The 21641-nt window shown below is 35.0% G+C and overlaps 1 protein-coding gene across 2 annotated transcripts; it reads right to left on the minus strand.

Annotated features, from left to right (window-relative positions):
- Nucleotides 1–2102: 2102 nt before the first annotated feature.
- On the minus strand, nucleotides 2103–21625 carry mtpap (mitochondrial poly(A) polymerase). 2 transcript variants are annotated; one of them, XR_007828838.1, is made up of 12 exons: nucleotides 21499–21625; nucleotides 18624–18835; nucleotides 18251–18411; nucleotides 17903–18130; nucleotides 17574–17798; nucleotides 15556–15764; nucleotides 14342–14568; nucleotides 11918–12010; nucleotides 11670–11743; nucleotides 10154–10640; nucleotides 2932–2975; nucleotides 2103–2616 (listed from the first exon to the last, which is right to left on the minus strand). XR_007828838.1 is itself a non-coding variant. In XM_051124302.1 (10 exons), exons 1-10 carry the CDS (start codon nucleotides 21501–21503, stop codon nucleotides 10287–10289), a joined length of 1788 nt encoding a protein of 595 aa, XP_050980259.1. In that variant the 5' UTR covers nucleotides 21504–21625; the 3' UTR covers nucleotides 9356–10286. The 2 variants fall into 2 exon arrangements, 1 of the variants encoding a protein (XP_050980259.1); XM_051124302.1 differs by lacking the exons at nucleotides 2103–2616; nucleotides 2932–2975 and having other exon boundaries at nucleotides 9356–10640.
- Between the last annotated feature and the right edge of the window lie 16 nt (nucleotides 21626–21641).

Here is a 21641-nt window from a genome sequence, read left to right on the forward strand (position 1 = left end):
TCCCAGAAAACAAAATAAGTAAAATTTACCCTGATATTCAAATTCAAATTCAAGTTTTAACCCCCCATCTCATAATGTATCATGATTCCTTCTGGAGCATCAGTGAGTGTTTGAACCTCTGTAACAGTTCCATATGAGTCCCTCAGTTGTCCTCAATATGAAAAGATGGATCTGAAAATCACAGTCATTGTTGGAAAGGGTTCAAATACACAGAAAAGCTCAAAAACCTAAGAATTTGTGGGACCTGAAGGATTCATGAGGGACTCATGAACAACTATCACTAAACAAAAAAGCACAGCTGTGGATCATTCAGGTAACAACATTAAGAAGTGTATGTAAACTTCTGAACGGGGTCATATTTTATAAATTCAACCTAAACGTCTTTTATGTGAAACATCTTATTCAGGCCAGTACTAAATAAAAAAATAACACACATTTTGCATGAACCCTGTTATTTTGGCAAAATATTTAACATTTTGCAGACTTCAACTGTATGTGTAAAAAAAAAGTTATTTTACTTGCTAACATGTTATTATAGCACTTTGGCTGAACTTGCATAGACAGTGGTTCTACTCTAATATTTCATGTAACAACTAAAATTACATCTCAAAATAACTTGATTCAATCATATCCAAATAACATGATTCAGTCACATGGAACTTCTGTCCATGATTGAATCATGTTTAGTCAAAGAGTTATTTACAGTGACTGTGACAGCAACCTTGGTCCATTTCTGTACATATATACACTAAAATCGCATCCTACTAACATGTCAACATTTGAACTGCTTTAAAGTGTTTATATTTTTAACATTTGTATCATTAGATATCAGAGTTGAAACACAATACTAACATTAAAAAGTGTAATCTGGCATTTTTGCTCTCTCTCTCTCTCTCTCTCGTCACTAACACACAGTAAATCTTGGAATAGTCAAACATTAATTCCCAGTAAATGAAAGACGCATTTCAATTCCACATTTTTGTCACACTGCTGTGTCACATTTGGTCTCGGGATGCAGACTTCAAAAGATGCAGCATCTGAATTGGGACACAGCAGAGGTTCTAAACACGCAACTTCAGTTCAACTTTTATTAAACGTGCCTCTAGAGCCTTTTTTTTTTCCTGCTACCCAGCATCTTAGATTTAGAAATGCAAAAAAGCATTCTCTGTGAAAGGCTCCTTACACGCTCGTATAAACTCTTCTCTCTCACTCGCGTTGTAATGCTGGGAAAGTTAATTCATTTTAGTAAATTAGTTAGTTTGAATGGCTCGTGCAAATAAAACGATTTTTAATGACCAGTTTGTTTTACATTGACTACCCAAAGGAACCCATTCATTAGTGATTCATAAATGTGAATTGAGGCCCTGGGTAGAAGTGCTTGAATGTTATTTTGTATTGGTTTATTACTTCTGTTGTATTTTTCTTTTTTTTACAGAAGTAGCTTCTATAAAAAACATCTCCTGATGATGTTGACACAGATGTGATGGCATTTATGATGTTAAAATCTGTTTATATTGTAGAGTTTTGTTCATTACCTGTTTTCACTCTTCTGACCTTTGCTTTCCAATACCATGAGGTCATCTCATCTCTTTTCACTCCAGTCTATCCACCATTCACCTAAATCACGTTAACAGAAAACCTAGTTACTTCCTTGCCAAATATAGACTAATTCAGACTCTCTCTTAAGACTGAAATTTAATTTCCAACTGACATCAGTTCATTTACTAGCACACAGTGCCATTCCTGTTCCAGTTGTATGGCAGGATGTTGTGCTATTAACATAGTGAAATGTTTTTGCATTTATAGCAAAAAGAATTTAATAATCCATAGCCATATCCCAAATTAAATGATTAATTATCAAGATTACTGTCAACTCTGCTCCTATTAATGCATTAAAATGATTTCAAGGCAGATAATCTCTTGCTAGACACAAACAACTACCCACACAAACTCACACACCTAAGAGGAACTGTGGAATAGGAAGAGTGGGAGGAAAATGTCCCTGTAGTTCTCCATGTGTGAAGTGAAGATGTTTGAAAGATGAAAAGTGGAATAGGATCCTACTGTTGTGTTTTTCAGTAATGAAACAGGAGAGCTGCTGCTTCTCTCTAATAGTTTTAGCAGAGACAGATCATAGAGTTGATGGTTCCAGGAATGGATGTCATTACATATGGATTCACCACCACTGATGGAACCCAATATTCATGGAAAGGCTCACGCTGATGCTCCAGAGTGTTCAGGAAAGAGAAGGGAGAGGGAATAAAATTCTAATTTACACAGACCGATAGCAATCAAATGCCCATGTAATCAATTTCATGCATGTGGTTCTACTTTTCATGGTGTAATAAGACACACATACAGTGAGAAAACCTCACAAGTGACTAAAAACAAATGGTTTCAGGGCTGAATAATAAAACTTCTTCCATTTCCCAATTTCTCCTTTTCTGTCATCAAGAAAGCTCTCAACAAGTGGCCACAAATACACTCATGCCAGCACACTGGATCCAGCATACACTGAACTCAGCATAATCTCTCATCTATTACTCACCCTGCACAGTCAAGCCCCAAATCTTCTAAGTTGCAGCTGTGTACAGCCATGGAGGAAAAAGGCCAGCTCTGGTGACAGGGGAGAAATCCTGACCTTAATAAATTGGTGGTTTAGTTGTTTATTTTCAAGGAGCATTAGTGCACCAAAAACAAAACAAACAAAAAAATCATCACAGCACTTGTGAAAAGCATGAAGGAAATCAAAATCAATAAAGTCCATATGGGATTCTCAAAGCAAAGTTTTTTTTCTTCTTGCAGGAAGCATATAAATGGTCTCATATGCAAAGTCTCTGAGTGTGAAAGCCAAAAGCTTGAGTGGTTGACACTAGGAAAACAAGAATTACATTAAACCCAACAATGAACTACAAGCTAACCAAGAAGTACCTTTAAATACATCACTTCCTCCAGAACATCTACTGATGTTGATCCTGTTGACGAAAAAAAAAAAAGAATTAAGAGAGAGATAGAAAGTGACATAGAACAAAAATAAACCCCCCTATAAAACTGTAATATAATATAATGTAATGTAATGTAATGTAATGTAATGTAATATAACATAATATTACATTTTATTGTAAATTATTATGAAAAAAATAAACAAAATTTAATTTAAATGCAATATAATAAATGCAATTAAGTGCAATATTAAATGCAAGACAGAACCATAAATTCCTGAGGGGATATATATATATATATATACATACATACATACATATATATATATATATATATATATTACATACACACAGTTTAATATAATATAATATAAAACTATTTTTTTAATTATTATTTAAAAAATCATGAAAACAGAATTAAATGCAATACAAAATCATAAATTCCTGAGGGGGGAGTGGGATATATATATATATATATATATATATATTGATATAATAAACATTTGAACGATAGTGTATACGCACAATAATATAGTATAATATAATATAATATAATATATAATATGATATGATATAAACTTTTGAACGATAATATATACACACACACACACGGATAAACAATGCTAATATAAGAAGAAACTTAAACTCTGATCCCTTTTAAAGCTGGCAAGCAAAACTCAGACACAAGGTCCAGTAAGCTGTTTTCACCCATCATTAGTAACTGTAAACTGCCTAAAGTTTTAAACAGAGACAGACCTATTAAATGGAGGTCTTTCCAGACACTCATATTGTGTTAGTACTGCCTGTATTGCAGCCAGGCCCTCGGCACCAGAACAGCAGACAAGAGAAAGAGAGAGAAATGCCATCGACCGGCATAGCTCTATCGTTCCACTGAGGTCGACTTTTGGTGCCAGGCTCAATTAAGCCTTGCTGAGGTAGAGAACTAAAACAATGGGAATTGTGGGTGCACACAGAGGCCCATTCTGATAACTGAACTTCAGTGTGTGTGCGCGCCTGAGCTTGCTAAAAACAACAACAACAACAGGGCAGGACTTTCCACCAGTTTACTGAGCTAATGCTACTGGCTGGCGCAGTGCTTCCGACAGGGAAAAAAACTGCGTCAGAAGCTTTCTCAGATTCTCTTGATCCACAAGGTGCTTTGGGAGAAATAAACGGCAGAAGGAGGAAAGGCAAAGAACAGATTTAGAGACATTGACCCTGTACTGACAGGGAAAAGATTGAGAGAGGACATAGGGAAGGACGCTCAGTGGACCTCATTCATGAAACACAAGCTGTAAACCGTTTGCAAAGCCACTCTGAAGTAGACGTTTGAAATCATGAAAACGACCGAACAACAATAGAGAAATTTCTGGTTACTTAAATTTTATCCACCTTATTCTTCAAAGCGGAAGTAAGCCTATGGTCGAGACTTCTGGTTCATTAACTACTATAGTCCGTTTTCACAATGCGTCAACAACCGGCGATATTGGCGGCACTGAACATAAACAATGCCACTGAACTGAATGAAACTTGCATATTTTGCTAATTATTGCTGCTGAAAATGGTCAATTATTGTCATGTTTTGGGCTTGGTCAGACTGGAAAAAACATTCAGAGTACTATAGACTGGCAAAAGTTACAACAAATCAATGAGAAGAGTGCAAAAAACTGTCTGAGGAACAAAAAGCATTTGTGGTTGGCTAAACCGAACCAGGATTTCTTGACAACAGTCGCGTTTGTTTTTATCATTTCCGCTCAGGTATGTGAAATATTAGGCTAATATCTAAATTAATACTGCTTGTACGTATCTTCACCACCTATTAACTTTAGTTTGTCAAAATATTGTGCCCTTTCCTGTTTACTAAGTCCTTCTCTATGATTTAGTTGCTTCCACACGTTTTTTCCCTGTGGTTTAGACAGCATAAATTAGCAGAATAATCTACTGTAGTACAAAAACAGTGCAATTAAAGCTGTTGTTTACATCCCAATACCTCCAAAATGGCCGCGCATTCGGGTAACTGACCGAACCTTGACGTTTACAACGTCTTTACAGTGTGCAGTAAACGTTAAAACTGTTTGCACTTCAAACCAGTGTGTTCATAATTAAGATAATACATTAAAAATAACATGGTAAGACACACCAATTTGCAATATTAAGCAGCGAAAAGAGCTGTTTTGTACAGGTAACTTAACGTTAAATAGCTGGACGCGGAGGAAACAGGAAGCCAGATTTGTAAAATTTAACAAATGGTAGCGCCCGTTCTTACAAAAAAATAAGCGCCTAGCGTTTTTTTTTCTTTTGTCTAACACTTTGGTGGACATACTTTAATTGAATGTTTGTTGTTAGGCATACGGTCTATTAGTTATTTTTCATTTATGCAGTATGCTGGACGGCGCCAAACCTGAGAAGGGAATCTGGATTATTGGGAAATATTCCACTGCATTCCTGATGGACACGTAATTCCGTAGCTATAATTCATTGGCGGGGATTATGCAAATTGTGAATGCACGTGCACTATTTACGAATGATTGGAATCCATTAACATACACGTTTGACTATCAAATCTGATGTTTACAAGCCGTTTCTAAACCGGAAGGTCTGTTTTGCGTGTAATTACTCTGAATTTACCCATAAACAAAAGTTAAATACATCTTGCAGATTCTGCAAAACAGTTATTTTACTAAAATAAGAGGGATCATTCAAAATGCATGTCATTTTTTTTATTTAGTGCTGACCTAAATGAGATATTTCACATTAAAGACGTTTACAGTCCACAAGAGAAAATAATAGTTGAATTTATAAAAATGACCCCGTTCAAAACTTTACATACGCCTGATTCTTAATACGATGTTATTTCCTGAATGATCCATAACTGTTTTGTTTTTGTTTGTAGTGATAGTTGTTCATGAGTCTGTTGTTTGTCCTGAACAGTTAAACTGCCCACTGTTCTTCCGAAAAATCCTTCAGGTCCCACAATTCTTTGGTTTTTCAACATTTGGTGTATTTGAACCCTTTTAAACAATGACCATATGAATTTTAGATCTATCTTTCTAAAACTGAGGACAACTAGGGTCTCATATGCAACTATTACAGAAGGTTCAAATGCTCACTGATGCCTCAAGAAGGAAAAAATGCATTAAGACCCAGGGGTGAAAACTTTTGAACAAAATGAAGATGTGTACATTTTTCTTATTTTGCCTAAATATCATAATTTTTCACTTAGTACTGGCCTTCAGAAGCTACAGAAAGATACTTACATGTTTCCCAGAGGACAAAAAAAAAAAATTTTGATCTTCAAAAGTTCCCCCTATTATTTTCTTGTGTATGTAAATGTCTTTTATATAAAATATTTTATTCAGATCAGTGCTAAATAAAAAAAAAACATGCATTTTGTATGATCCCTCTTGTTTTGGTAAAATAATTCACATTTTGCAGATTCTGCAAGGTGTATGTAAACTTTTAACTTTAACTGTATTTACACAAATTTCCTTGGAAGCCTGTGTGTTTTGGTACTACATGGCAAGCGACTGGCACAAGCACAAGCTTTGGAGTTGGAAAAGAACTATAGACCACTCTGGACAATGAACTTGAAAAGGAAAAGGAAGTTAGATTATGCCTGGGTGTGAATGATATAACATGAGAAACTGAGATCACGTGATTACAGTCACACAAATAATTGATGCATATCAGCTGTGGACATATTAAAGTATAATTTAAGTATCAAATATTTTAACGGCACACTAATCACTGCCTATAAACGTGTGAAAATAAGATCAGGAGCATTTTATAAATACCCAAGGCTTTAAAATGCTAAATTGCACCTAACCAGCAAAATCCTCTGAAGAGGTTGTAAATAGCACAGGTTTTGACTGAAATTCCACTAAGACGGGAAAGCCAAGACCATTTTCATTTCATGTTGTTTTTCCTGCAAATCCCCCCTGTGTTTTTCAAACCCTCAAGCCACCTTTCCGAAATTCTTTCAGGCTCAAGAGAAAAACCTACAGCCAAGAATAAGCAGAATGAGCGAGAGAAAGAATGAAAGTATATATTTTGTACATACTCAAAAGCAAACTTACTCTATGGGTAGTACAGAGAACAGTTGGAGAATATGACTGAAGCACATCTCCATTGGAGACGGGGTCATAACAATCATCATTTCAGGAAATAATCATCATATTTGAATAAGTTTGTTTTGTTTGGCAGCAGGGTGAAGAAAAAAATCGTAGCGTAACCTGACGAGTATTACACCCAGCGGAAGCCTCAACCCGTCTGCTGCCTCAGAGGCCGAACAAACACACGGGAGGTTGAGCTCCCTGCCTGGATGAATCAAAACAATGGTTTATATGCAGGTTATATTTCAAATGATGAAATGGATAGACCTAGTTATAAACACACAGACTACCACCCAAAAAGTTACGGCTGGTAAGATTTTTATGATTTGCTTTGAAAGAAATAAATACTTTTATTTAGCAAGGATGCATTCAATTCATCATAAGCGTCAGACATTCACATTACGAGTTTCTTTCTTGAAAGACTTCAAGACTAAGATTTCTTTTTGTTATTTTAACAAATGCATACAAACAACAAAAAAACCTTACCTTTTGGGGGGCACAAAGACAGCATTAGCAGCTCTGCAAGTCCTAAGCTGTCATTGTGTAGCCTACGCTGTGACTGTAAGAACCTTATGAGACATAACTGAGCCGATAAACAATTGTGAACCGTTTGATGCCACACAGATATAAGCTCATAAAACCCAAATGTCTTTCAGCTGTTCGGATAAATCCACCACTAAGCAGCTCTGGGTGGGATTTCACCTGTGAAATTGCATTACGATATCAAGTACTTATTACTTTATCACTCCATCATTTGCTTGTCTTAAGGAGCCCATGACCTTCCACACGTTCTCAAACAGCCACTTAAGTTCAAATTCAGTTCAGATGGTTTAAAGGTGACAACGCTGTTATTCTCTGCCTCTCAGTAGAAGGGGTAAGGTAAAGAGAAATGGTTTCTACTAGACTCTTTGACCTCTGACCTCATCAAGTTAAGTGGTAAAACCATTGTGAACATTAAAACAACTAACTAGCTCTCCTAGGAGACTTCACACTCTTTCATCTTCTCCCGTTACAGTTTTCTTCCCCTGCTACTAATCGTCCTGTGACAGAGTCTCAAAACACTTATTTCCTCTCCATTTGCCAACACTCTACAGCTTTTTTCCAGCAACTCACTATCTGTTTCCTGCCCTCCCCGTCAAAGTGCTGCAGTTCTTCACCTTTCCCATGTCTTGCTCCATCCATTTTCAAACACAACCTTCCAGTTTATTATGAAAGTCAGCATTATATTAAGATACAGTTTCAATGACGAGAAATCACAACCGGTAGCACTGAAAGATATCAAGTCTCATTTCTGAGAAAGTTTCATTATGAGATACAAAGTCACAATTACACTGTAAAAAACAATTTGTTGAGTCAACAAAAATAATTTGTAACCTGGCTGCCTTAAAATTTTAAGTTTAGTCAACTCAAACGAAGTTAAATGTTAAATTACACTAAGTGACAACTTAGATTTTTGAGTTGAATCAACTTAAGATTTTAAGGCAGCTACTTTACAACTTACTTAGTACAACTTAACATTTCAAGCTGACTAAACTTATTTGAGTTGACTGAACTTAAAATTTTAAGGCAGCAGGGTAAAAATTATTTTAAGCTGACTCAACAAATAGTTTTTTATTTTTTTTACAGTGTACAAGAAATAAAGTTGCAATTGTGTGAAACAAAAGAAATATTAGGTCACATTAGATCAAGATTGATGAGGAAATTATGCCCCAATCAGGAGTAATAAAGTCATTATTGTCACATACATAGTTGCATTTGTAAGGAAGTCACGTTGTGGCTATAAAGTCACATTTACAAGGAGATTAAGTCCCAATTATGAAAAATCATGTCACAATTGACCTTTCGCAAAGACCCCCGCCCTTTGTTCCTGTTGCTATGTCCGACAAACCATTGCACTCTCACACCACACATCATGTTCTCACGCAGCGAAAAATACATCGCAAAGGAAACCGACAACGCGCTGACAGACAAGACAGGACAGGTTACTTTTGGTATGAAACAAAGTCTTAGCCTTTACATTTTTATAGCCTTTTTTAAAAAAAAAAATTCCAGCAGCATGTGAACTCATCATCTCTTTCTCTTTACTAGTTATAGCGTGAAATAAACACGAACGAACAGAAGATATCTCGTTTCAACCGCGGAAAGACACAAACCATTTTTCAAGTTCAAGTCCACCGATGTTAATCTACTCTCCTGTCTGGGTTGTTTGTCAGACAAAATGGCATATTCAGCAATATGATTGGTCAGATCGCCTGTCAATCAATCTCTGCGAAGAGTATGGGAAAAATAAGAAATAAAGAAGCGCAAGAAGAAACAAACTGTAATGGTCTGAACGTTACTTTGTTTTAATATCTTATAAAACATTATTTATGTACATTAGTTGACAGTGCCCGTTTATTCTTTTTGCAGCTCTCACAACACCATATTTGTGTAAAAACTAGGGCTGTTAATCGCATACAAAATAAAAGTTTGAGTTTGCCTAACATATGTTTACTGTAATTATTATGTATATATAAATACAAACACATTCATGTATATATATTTAAGAAATATTTGCAAGTATATGCATTTATTATAATATATATATATATATATATATATATATAGTAAATAACATTTCTCAAATATATACATTAATTTGTATTTATATATACATAATAATTACACATAGTGCACACACAAATATTAGGCAAACTCAAACTTTTATTTTATATGTGATTAATCGCAATTATTAATCGTTTGACAGCCCTAGTAAAACATGACATGAGCTTTGCTTTTGCATAGAGTCATTAGGCTATTGTATTATTATGGCAGCTCAGAGTAGATGGAGTTTGTGTGTGATCTAACATAATCAAAACTGTTCCATGCAAGCTGTTTAGTGTTCAGAGGTTCTGCTCCACTTCTCTGGAAACCGTAATGATTGTGTTATCAGATCAACACAACAACCACTGAACTCCATTTTTCTAAGAGTCAAAGAACACAGCTGACCTCTTCCTCCTGTTATATCATGTTGGGATCTACAAAGCTTCTCTTTCATGTGAAATACTTGAGTAGAAAGGAAACTGAGCTTAGTTGTTTAACATTTCTTAAAAGACTTACAGATTCAGACTGTAGAAATTTATGAAGTTCACGTTTGTTCCAGTCTTTGGGCATGTCGGTCATTTAAATTCGTTCTTCAGAAGATTTTTTTCCCCCCCGTGTTCTTCAGGGTGAGTGGGATTTATTGACCAGATCACCTACTAGAGTTTTCACTTCCCTTCTTTGCAACAGTTTCACCACCTTTAATCTTCAGAGAGTCTAACAGGTTCTTTATTCTTGAACTAGCCGGTTCCAGTTTCCTCTTCCTGCGACTTTTCACCCCTGTTCCCGAGGTGACTGAAGGAAGGAGAAGTGCGGCGAACCCCCACGGTGAGACCGAACTTCGGTTAAGAATTTCCTTTTGCTGGAGAAGCCAAGCACTTTCTCGACAAAGAGCCACGAAACGTTCAAGCTGTGTTCCGTTAACATTCTTGCTAACGTTCAGAGTGGTTTCAAATGGATTTTGGATATACAAAGCTGTCGTTTCCGGTTTGGTCTGCTCCCTTCCCTGTTGAAAGAGATAGAAAGCAGGATATTTAGGCCTATAAACAGTTAAACACAGTACTAACACATCAATTGCACCAGCAGTCACACTCAAATTGTTACAATGATAATTTAATATACAAAAACGACAACAAAAACTATAAAATTAGAAACACACAAAATAAAAGCATTTTCACTGGTGGTCTTAGACATATGGATTGCATTGTTTACAACTGCTATCAAAATTATTGAATCCCCAGAGACTTTAATGACATAACATAATAATAATATGTGACCCTGGACCACAAAACCAGTCATGAGGTTTTGAAATCGAGATTTGTGCATCATCTGAAAGCTGAATACATAAGCTGTAAGGACAGGACAATATTTGGCCTAGATACAACTATTTGAAAATCAGGAACCTGAGGGGAAAAAATCTAAATATTGAGAAAATTGCCTTTAAAGTTATGCAAACAAAGTTCTTAGCAATGCATATTACTAATCTAAAATTAGGAAAATATCTTAATGGAACATGATCTTCACTTAATATCGTAATGATTTTTGGCATAAAAGAAATATTGACCATTTTGACCCACACAATGTATTTTTTGGCTATTGCTACAAATATACCCATGCTGCTTATGACCGGTTTTGTGGTCCAGAGTCACATATAACGTTTATTGGAGATAACGAATAAAAGGTTATCTACAAAATTTGACTTTTTGCATTAAATCATATTGTATAATATAATTATAAATCTCAGAATCACTCAAATGTGTATTAACAAACTTCCTTTAACACTTCACAGATGCTTTTGGTTGAAATATTTTCCTAATACTTTGTTTACAGCTGAGGAACGTCTTGCAGGTCAAGGGAGTTGAATATATTTGATAGCAACCGTACATCAGCGTCCACTGCAGACCTAGACGCTTTCTTTAAATTGACTATAAACACACTGCCCTCTGGTGGGCGTTTGTAGAGGGTTCGCTAAGACGTCAGCAGCGTCCTCTGGGAGTTTGCGCATGGATGCACGTGTCGTCGGTGGATGACTCACCTTCCTGATATTGATCGATGCCTTGTTGAAGGGAAAATTGCCATAAAACTCGAAGAATTCCTGCAACAGTTTCTCTGTGGGTACAAAAATTAAAACAGAAAAATAAACAGCAGTGTCATTAACGCTCAATAATAATCGAATGCATAACAAACGCATCACAGAAATGCGCCATCTGCCCAAGGGTGAAAAGGTAAAACCTTTCATTAGGTTTGGGTAAATTATGAAAACAATCCATGTGCTCCACTCACCTAATGTGTCTGTGTTCTGCTGCAGTGTAATCTTACTAAGGTCACTGACAATAGTGCAGTCATTACCCTCAATGACACATTTATCTGATGGTCCTGGAAAGAGCACACACACAAAACATAAATATAATTTGAGTGGCCTTCCATATAGAAATAGATTCTGTATCACTATTGTGGCATCACTGTCCTTGACCCTGGCAGGCAAGAAAACGATTGTGGGTAGACAGTCAGCTCAGAGGAGAGACATAAAGTGATTCATCCAGAGCCACTATAGGTTATTAAAGTCACAGATGATGAGACAGCAGTGTCTCATGTATTTTACACACACACACCCATATATATATATATATATATATATATATATATATATATATATACACACACACACACACACATACATAAATACAGCTGCTGTGCCACAACCAAAAAACACATTTAAAAAGCCATTAAGTATTCACATTTTAGATGTTTACTAAGATCCTTTTATTATCTATTGACATTCACAATAATATTTAATATATCTATATTAAATATATATACTATAGATATACTATATCTAATATATATTATATATTAGATATATTATATTATATCTAATATATATATCTAATATATACTATATCTAATATATATTAAGCTTGCTGATATTTAAAATATCAGCAAGCTTAATATGTAGAAAATTATCATTTGTAGGTACTTTCAATTGGGAGGTGGCTGTCCCGAACCCTAACCCCTAATTTTTAACTTATGAAAATGATATTGAAATACTTTTTGCATTTTATCCCATTATTGTTTTTAAAAACATCTTTTTGGTTTTGTAAAAAAAAAAAAAAAGTGAAGTTAAAAATATATATTTTTTGTAAATTATTAAACTTTATGTGAAAAAATAAAATAAATAAAATGTCTTCCACATTTTCATGTCCCTACTGAAACTGTATGTTTTAGTCCACTGGCTGAGACTGAATTTTTAACTAAACCCCTAAATTTATGATCTGGAAATATTTGTGTGTAAACTAGGAATCTGTGTGTAACTTAAAAAGTCACTACCGAACACCATTTTTCTATAATTAAACATTTTCTTGGGAGTTGTTCCATAACATATAGTTTTTACATGTGTACAACAGTTCAGAACTGTGCTAGAAACCATGTGCTGATTAGCATCTTTGAGCTACGTTCAAAGTATCTAAAATTATTACTATCGAAACAGTCACAACTGAAACAACTGGTGAAGTTTCAGTAATGACATCATTGTTTTTTTTTGGCTGTTATCCCACAAAATTGTCACCACTGTAACCATCACAACCGAAACATGTCATCATTGTTTCGGTAGTGCTAAAATAGAACGCATAATCCTTTATTTGGGGGAAATAAACACAATTTTAGTACAGTTATGCAAATTTGTAGTATTTTAGTATGTTTTCGTTATGTTTTAGTATAAAAAAATTCTGTAATACGATGTGATCGCTACCAAAACATTACTGTCACTATCGAAAATGTGCAGTCATGACCAAATCATGGGATGTTTTGTCAAAAATAAAGTATACTGAATTATCAACCAAGTTGTTATGATAGTTTTTGGTTTATGTATATTCAAACTAATGAATCATTACGTTTTAAATGAGTATGATCAACTTTTCACCTCTACAAAGAAATAATTGGATTCAAAATAAAACAAATTTCATAAATCACACTTGAAATATTGTTAGAATAGTAATTGTTATTGATTTACCTCTGAAAAATTAAAAAAAAAAAAACTGAAAAAATATATTTAAGGAAAACGTAAACAAATTCTTAGTAGGTTAACATAACCCTTCCTATTAAATTATATATTACTGTGTTTCGGTAGTGACAAATTTGGGGGGATGGCAAATATTCCAAAACTTTCTAAAAAAAAAATACAACATGAGAATTAACTGCACAATTACTAGAAAAGTGTACGTTTGATATTATACAATTTGTATATATACAAAATTTGTGGGAAAAGACATTTCCAACTCTGGCTTTGAACTAATTCTATAGAATGGCCCATATATACACACAAACACAATTTCTACAGTTTGCAATTTAAATAAAAACAGAAACAAAAAAAGCACAATACCATTCAAAAGTCTTAATTTTGCACCACATTAGTGATGCAGTAAATGTTTATCATTTGTAATACCTATAATAGTATAACTGCAATAGTAGCTTTTTTTTTTTAACTGACTTTATAATATATTAATTCACACTCTAATTTTTCTGAATCTGAGCATTGTTGAGCCAAACTCATCTGTCACAGGACAGAACATAATCTAACAGCTCCTATTTCAGTCATAGCTCTATTTTGACCAAATGTGTAGTTACTGTCTTTTGCCTTTGTATGGCAGTGTAGTACAGTAGACAAGAAAATGCAGACAAGAACAGTTGTAAAAGGACAATTGTGTATACCTGCAAGCTCCTTGAGTCGGTCGAGTGTGGGCAGTATGGGAGGATTCCTCTGCTGTAGAAAAAACACTACCATGACCGTTAAAGAGAAGTTAGTGATCCATGCTCCTGGAATACTGCTTGTGATGCTATGAGCCCGAGCCCAGCATCGCACACTGAACACCAGATGCCGAACACGAGGGTCCAGCTGGCCATAGAGAAACAGCAGTTCTGAACTCTTCATCGCCACCCTGCACACATGAAAACATGAAATAATAATGTAAGAATAATTGAAAAACCTGTTTTAAAAAATATATATCATTTTTTGTAATTCTATCTGGTCCCACTAGGGGCACACTGCATCTTTATAAGACATAAGTTATATCATATTTAAACTATTAAGTCATATCAAAATAATCAGCTCAAATAAATAAGTGTATAAATATCTAAGCAAGTAAATACGAAAAAAAGCAGCATACGAAGCTGTCATAAAAAATACAAACCAAATCTGCTATTAATGTATGTTCTTAGAAATACACAAATATCCTGTCCCTCAGAAAAAAACAAACTTTAATATTAAATAAATGCATTTCATGTTCCTCAGTCTTTTTACTCCTGTGTTCATACATCCTCCACCATATTTCCATTAAGGGCAAATAAAGGTCTGCGTTTCTCATTATGCATATATAGTTTACACCTATGCATATATAGTTTACACCACACACATATGGAAATACCCCTCCCCAACCCACATCTCGTCCCTGGAGGGGTCTCAGCGCAACAAAAACTGCTGAACAGGTTTCTGTGCATTGCTAATTTGTCATGTTCAAAAAAGGAAGCATAAGAGTGACCTTTATTTTAAGGAAGTACAAATGGGAGTGAGAAAATAAACCGACAGCCCTTAATGCCCACATAACAATACTTTAAAAGTCTTTCGATGGGACTTACAGAGATTAACCATAACTACACTACAAGACAAACGTTTTTGAACAGTAAGATTTTTAATGTTTTTTAAAGAATTCTCTTCTGCTCACCAATCCTGCATTTATTAGATCCAAAGTACAGCAAAAACACTAAAATGTTGAAATATTTTTACTATATAGTGTATAATGTTACAAAAGCTTTTTATTTCAGATAAATGCTGATATTTGGATCTTTGTATTTTGGATCAAATAAATGCAGGCTTGGTTAGCAGAAGCTGAAAATTGAAATTTTATACATCATTCCGCAGACATTACCTGTTATTTGCAGTGAGATCACATTGAAAGCCAGAGGGCTGGTGAGCAAAACGGACGAGAGGGCATCGAGCTTGGAGAATGTTCTGGACTCCCACACATCCAGGGCCGAACTGGTCTACACATTTTCCAATGACTGAGAGGATACTCTGGGTCACAGCTCGCTCTGATGCTCCTCTCTTCACCTGGTACTCAAGAGACAGTCCTGAACCCTGTTTACAATACAATACTGCATAATTAAGGAACATTAAAAAAAAAAGTATCACTGCTATTGTTCTGGTGGTGCTTGAGGAGATTCCTCCCTTCTATGTAAAGCGCTTTGAGTGCCCAGAAAAGCGCTATATAAATGTAAATGTAAGGAATTAATTATTATTATTTGTAAAGACAATGACGGCTATTAACTTCTATATATATATATATATATATATATATATATATATATATATACACACACATACACATATATATATTTATACATATACATATACACATACACACATATACATATACATATACACACACAAATAATTTAAATATGCTGATTTGCTGTTCAAGAAACATTTTTACTATTATTAAAAATATTTTAAACAGTTAAGTAATTTTTTTAGGATTCTTTAATGAAAACAAGCATCCAAAGTTCAGCATTTATCTGAAATAAAAAGCTTTTGTAACACATACACAATACCATTCTGAAGCTTGGATTTTTTATTTTTTTACAGAAATTAATACTTTTGTTTAGCAAGGATGGTTTAAATTGATCAAGTGTGATGATAAAGACATTTAAAATGTTACAAAAGATTTCTGTTTCAGATAAATGCTGTTCTTCTGAACTTCCTATTCAAAGAATCCTGAAAATAATAATAATACATTTTTTTGAGCAGCAAATCAGAATATTACAATGATCATGTGACTGGAGTAATGATTCTAAAAATTCAGCTCTGCAATCACAGGAATAATTTACATTTTAAAATATATTCAAATAGAAAATAATTATTTTAAATAGTAAAAATGTTTCCAAATTTTACGGTTTTTTCTGTACTTTGGATCACATAAATGCAGGCTTGGTAAGCAGAAGAGACTTTGAAAAACATTAAATTCCTTACTGTTCAAAAACTTTTCCCTAGTACTGTAAAACAAATTCCTAAAACTATATGACTAACGTTCTTCTGCAGAACAAAAAAAAGACATTTTGATATACGTCTCAGTGGTTTTTGTCCACAGAATGAAAATCAAAACTACAAACATTCTTCAAAATAACATCACGTTCTACAGAAGAAACAAAGTCATTCAGGTTTGCAATGACCTAAGAATGTAACTGACAGAATTTTGTGTAAACTATCCCACTTAGTTTCAATATATTTAAAGGGATAGTTCACCCAAAAATGAAAATTACTCCATGATTTACTCACTCTCAAGCCATCCTAGGTATATATGACTTTCTTCTTTCAGACGAATACAATCAGATTAATAAAAAAAAAAAAAAAAAAAAAAAAAAAAAAAAAAAAAGTCCTTTCACTTCCACTAATTGTCACATGCACGTTCACAAAAGAGTGGCTCTCCTGCTTATGACTTAGAATGAAGGGAAACACGGTGACGAATATGGAAGTGAAGAAAGCGGAAGCGCAGAGGAGAAAGCATAACACCGATCACAAATTAGAAGTACAAAACAAGAACTTGCAAAGTAATATAAGCTAAGAGGAGACTGGTCTTCCTTTGTTGTAAACAAAAATGCTACACCTACGTCCTATATCATCTGCTGGAACACCACTCTCTCATGCACGTACGTATGAGAGTTAGCAGAAACTAGAGAGTATGGTTTATAGTTTTTCCTAATTTCAGGAGGCCTTTATTACTATCCAATGCCATTATAAAGCTTGAAAGAGCTTGGATATTTTTTAATATAATTCCGACTGTATTCATCTAAAAAAAAAGTCATATACACCTAGAAAGGCTTGAAGGTAAATCATTGGGTATTTTCATTTTTGGGTGAACTATCCATTTCAGTACTCCAAAGCACTGACCTTTTTCTGGCTTGTTGCATAAATGCCATCAAGATCCAGAATCATGTCAACATCACAGCCCAGTTTGCCAAAGCTGTTGACAGTGGATCCAAAAGGCCTGATGATGCATTCTGGGAAATATGCTCCAGCTATGTCTTGAAGCAGGGAACAAACGAGGAAACGCAGACTGACGTTCTCTTCTGTGAGCTGTAAGGCCTCTGTCAGAGACTGCAGTTGCTCATCAATCTATGGACGAAATGTAAACAGAAGATGCATATTTGAAGCTCCAGTGGATCCAGCCTAATCATATGTTTTGGTTAAAAAATTAACGTCATCCAGAGAAGACTTACACTGTCCTTCTCCGTGAGCAGCTGGGTGATTTCACCGATGGATGGAGGAGACTGGTTTTTGAACTTCGGCATGGGTTGATTGCTCGACTGACTCCCTGGCCATTTTAACGAGAGCAGGCGAGATTTAAAAGGCACTGCAGCTTCATGTTCAACAGCTGGTATATTAGTGCTCTCCTTCAATGAGGCAATGCTGTCTCTGCTGGAGAATTCAACTACTGCGTACGCTCCCTACAGAAACAGAATCACATGATAAACAACAGTTCTGTCAATTTCAGATCTTTGAGATCAAGCATCACATGACTTATAAATATCACATTTGCAAATATTCAATAGTTCTGCAACACTTACATAACTGTTGTAGAAGAAATGATTGTTGACTGTCCCATGTTTGGACAGGTAATCTAAAAACTTCTTTTCGTTGATCTTAGGCGGACAGCTGATCAAAACAGATCTTTCAGCTTGCTCTCTTCTCTCCTCTTGGATTGCTTGAAATGTTTTACTCTCTTTGGCTTTCGTGGAGAAAGAGAACAGAAGCTTGAGTTATTGGAGGTGTAATGCACATGTTATTTCCATCACTATTTTCACCATGAGATGACAACTCGGTATTTATTTTTAACATAAAATGTCAGACGAGAACACGTTTTACAGCTATCATTTCCATGACTTAACGGAGAACACTTGCTAAATGTCATGCCTACAGATCTTCAGAAAAACATATTACCGGCTTTCGCTGTTGTGTTCTCTATCTGGGGTTTGATTGCTGATGTAGTCGAAGTGAACCTTCCTTGCGTTTGAGGTTCCAATCCAAAACAAAATCTATCAAACCCTCCTAAACCCCTGAAACGTAACCTACACACGCCAAAGGAGGCCGCCATTGTTGATTTGAGACGGGCGCATGCGTACACATTGGCTCTACGGTGGCTGTGAACGGACCTGCGGTTTCGAATTGGGAAGAAACGGCAAATGTTAAACCATCGGTGCAGCCCGGAGATCACCAAATTTGAAAATACTTACTAAAAATAAGTGTTGAGGATTTTGGCTCATTTTCGAATACTTTGAATTTGTTCACTGAGTCGTTTACTGGTTTACAAGCTATGCTGTAGATATGATGTAGCCAGTCGAGTCACAGTTCATTACATTCACAAACGAGTCAGTGCATGAAAAGTGTGTAAAAATGATTTACATGCCTAAAAGATTTATACACATCGGTTCGCCAGCAGACTTCTTACTTTTCAAAAAACAACAACATTTTGAGGGTGACAGACAGAGACCGTTATAACTTAGGAGCAACCCAGAAATCCCCATTAATTCCTGTGACTCATTCACCAAAAGATTCGTTCACTGATTCGTTTAGTGATCATTTCTGCTAGTGCATGTTATGATGTCATTTACTCATTGTGGGGGGTATAACGCGTTACAAGTAACGCGAGTTACGTTATCGGATAACTTTTTTGAAGTAGTAAAGTATTACTTTTTAATTTAAAAGAAAATATCTGAGTTTTTTTTTTTCAAATAAGTTCCCATTAACTGACTGACAAGTGTCCCCATGTTGAGAAAAATCGTGAACATGCATTAATAAATCTAAATAATAAAAAACAACAACAGTGAACTCTGAATAAGACGCATACCTGCAATAATTAAATAGAAATATCCTTAATGTATTTAATCCCATTTTATTAACCAATGTCTTTGCTGCTGAACTTTGATGATCCAATTAAACCATACTAATTAGCAAATTACTTTAGATAAACATTTGTGCTTCATTTTTTTATTGCTGAAGAGTGCTTAACTTTATTGCCTACTTTTCCTTCAGCCTGAGGTTTATTTATTTTACTTTTGGTGTAAAAGGGCTTTTAAATTAGCAAAAAAAAAAAAAAAAAAAAAAAAAAAAAAGCAATCCCTGCCCAGATTTGAAAAGTAACGCAGAAGTAAAGTAATGCATTACTTTCCATAAAAAGTAACTAAGTAGTTACGCAATATTGTACAGGCAACATGCACCAGGGGATACATACTCTTTGGTCTTTTGTAGGAGGCATGAGGAAGACTTTTTCATCCAATACTGTTATCATTATCATAGTTGAGGTTATTTAGAGTATGGGGGTCATATTTTTCTGTGCTTGTTTTGTCAGTTTGACCTTAAGCCACCATGTACACCCATTGGGCTGGACATTCATATGTAGAAAGTAGGCATATATTAATCTAACTTTTTTCAGCAAAAAAAAAAAAAAAAAAAAATTGGCATTGTCTTGAGATATTGAAAAAGAAAACTGTCATATGTTGTTTGTGTTGTTTTTATAGCATTTTGAAATATGCATAAAAAGGATTATTCGCTACACTGACAATGAATGGTGTCACAAGGTAAACTGTGCCCTTGTTCTGGTCATTTCATTATTGTGCTTTCTGGGGCGGTGTGTGATGGGGCTTGAGGGGGTGGTTATTGGGGATGGTGGGGTGGGGTAGGGGGATGGTACAGAGGCTGTAGAAATCACAGAAAATACTCAGTGGAAATCACATTCCAGGGCCTGGGGCCTTTGGGAAGAGCCTTACAGGCCCTCCTGGCCTCTGGCCCCCTTTACACAATTCCCTTTCTATTTCTTTTGACTTGTGCAAATGTCAGTATTTGCATTTTTTTTCTTGCAGGGTTTTACACAGCTCATTATATGTGACCCTGGACCACAAAACCAGTCTTAAGTCGCTGGGGTATATTTGTAGCAATAGCCAAAAATACATTGTATGGGTCAAAATGATAGATTTTTCTTTTATGCCAAAAATCATTAGGAAATTAAGTAAAGATCATGTTCCATGAAAATATTTTGTAAATTTGCTACTGTAAATATATTAAAACTTATTTTTTGATTAGTAATATGCATTGCAAAGAACTTAATTTGGACAAATTTAAAGGCGATTTTCCTCAATATTTTATTTTTTTGCACCCTCAGCTTCCATATACTGAAATAGTTGTATCTCAGCCAAATATTCTTCTATCCTAACACACCATACATCAACAGAAAGCTTATTTATTTAGCTTTCAGATGATGTATAAAGCTCAATTTTTGAAAAATTGACACTTATGACTGTTTTTGTGGTCCAGGGTCACATATGACTGTTTAGGGATGGAGCGAAACTATGCAGGACAGTGGACCTCCTCAAGGGGTGGAATTGCCCACCCCTGAGAAAGAACACGAGTTAAAAAATGTAAAAATGCAGGAAATGCCAGTGGCTCAATTTTAGGACACTTATGTCATATATGCAGCATATTTTGAATTTTACATACTTGTTTGCATCAAATAAATCATAGAATTATTGATGCCTGTTGCAACGTATCTTGGGAGATACAACTCATAAAATCCAACATTATTCAAAACATTATTCAAAAAAGAGTTTTTGCTGATCATTTTTCCACTCTTTCCTGTTTTGCTTTAGGCTGTTGAATTTGCCTACATCATTCAGAAACGAGTCACGATTACTTATCTAAAAGATTCATTTAAAACATCGACTCCTTTATGAACAAGACATCCCCTTTTGCGCAAAGTCAACGGACTTCGCTAATTTGCATAAACGTTTTGAGATATACAAACACCAAAAAAGTTGTTCACCTCATAAAGAGCACAGACGTGTGGGTCTTACTTTACAGCCGTTCATAATAGTTTATGCTTTTCTTTTGTTACAAGAACGCATAACTTTTTCTCTTGCGTATCATGAAGATGAAAGCGAATGACATCCTTCTTCTTCCACGGAA

Source organism: Labeo rohita, chromosome 12, assembly GCF_022985175.1.
Source record: "Labeo rohita strain BAU-BD-2019 chromosome 12, IGBB_LRoh.1.0, whole genome shotgun sequence".
NCBI lineage: Eukaryota > Metazoa > Chordata > Actinopteri > Cypriniformes > Cyprinidae > Labeo > Labeo rohita.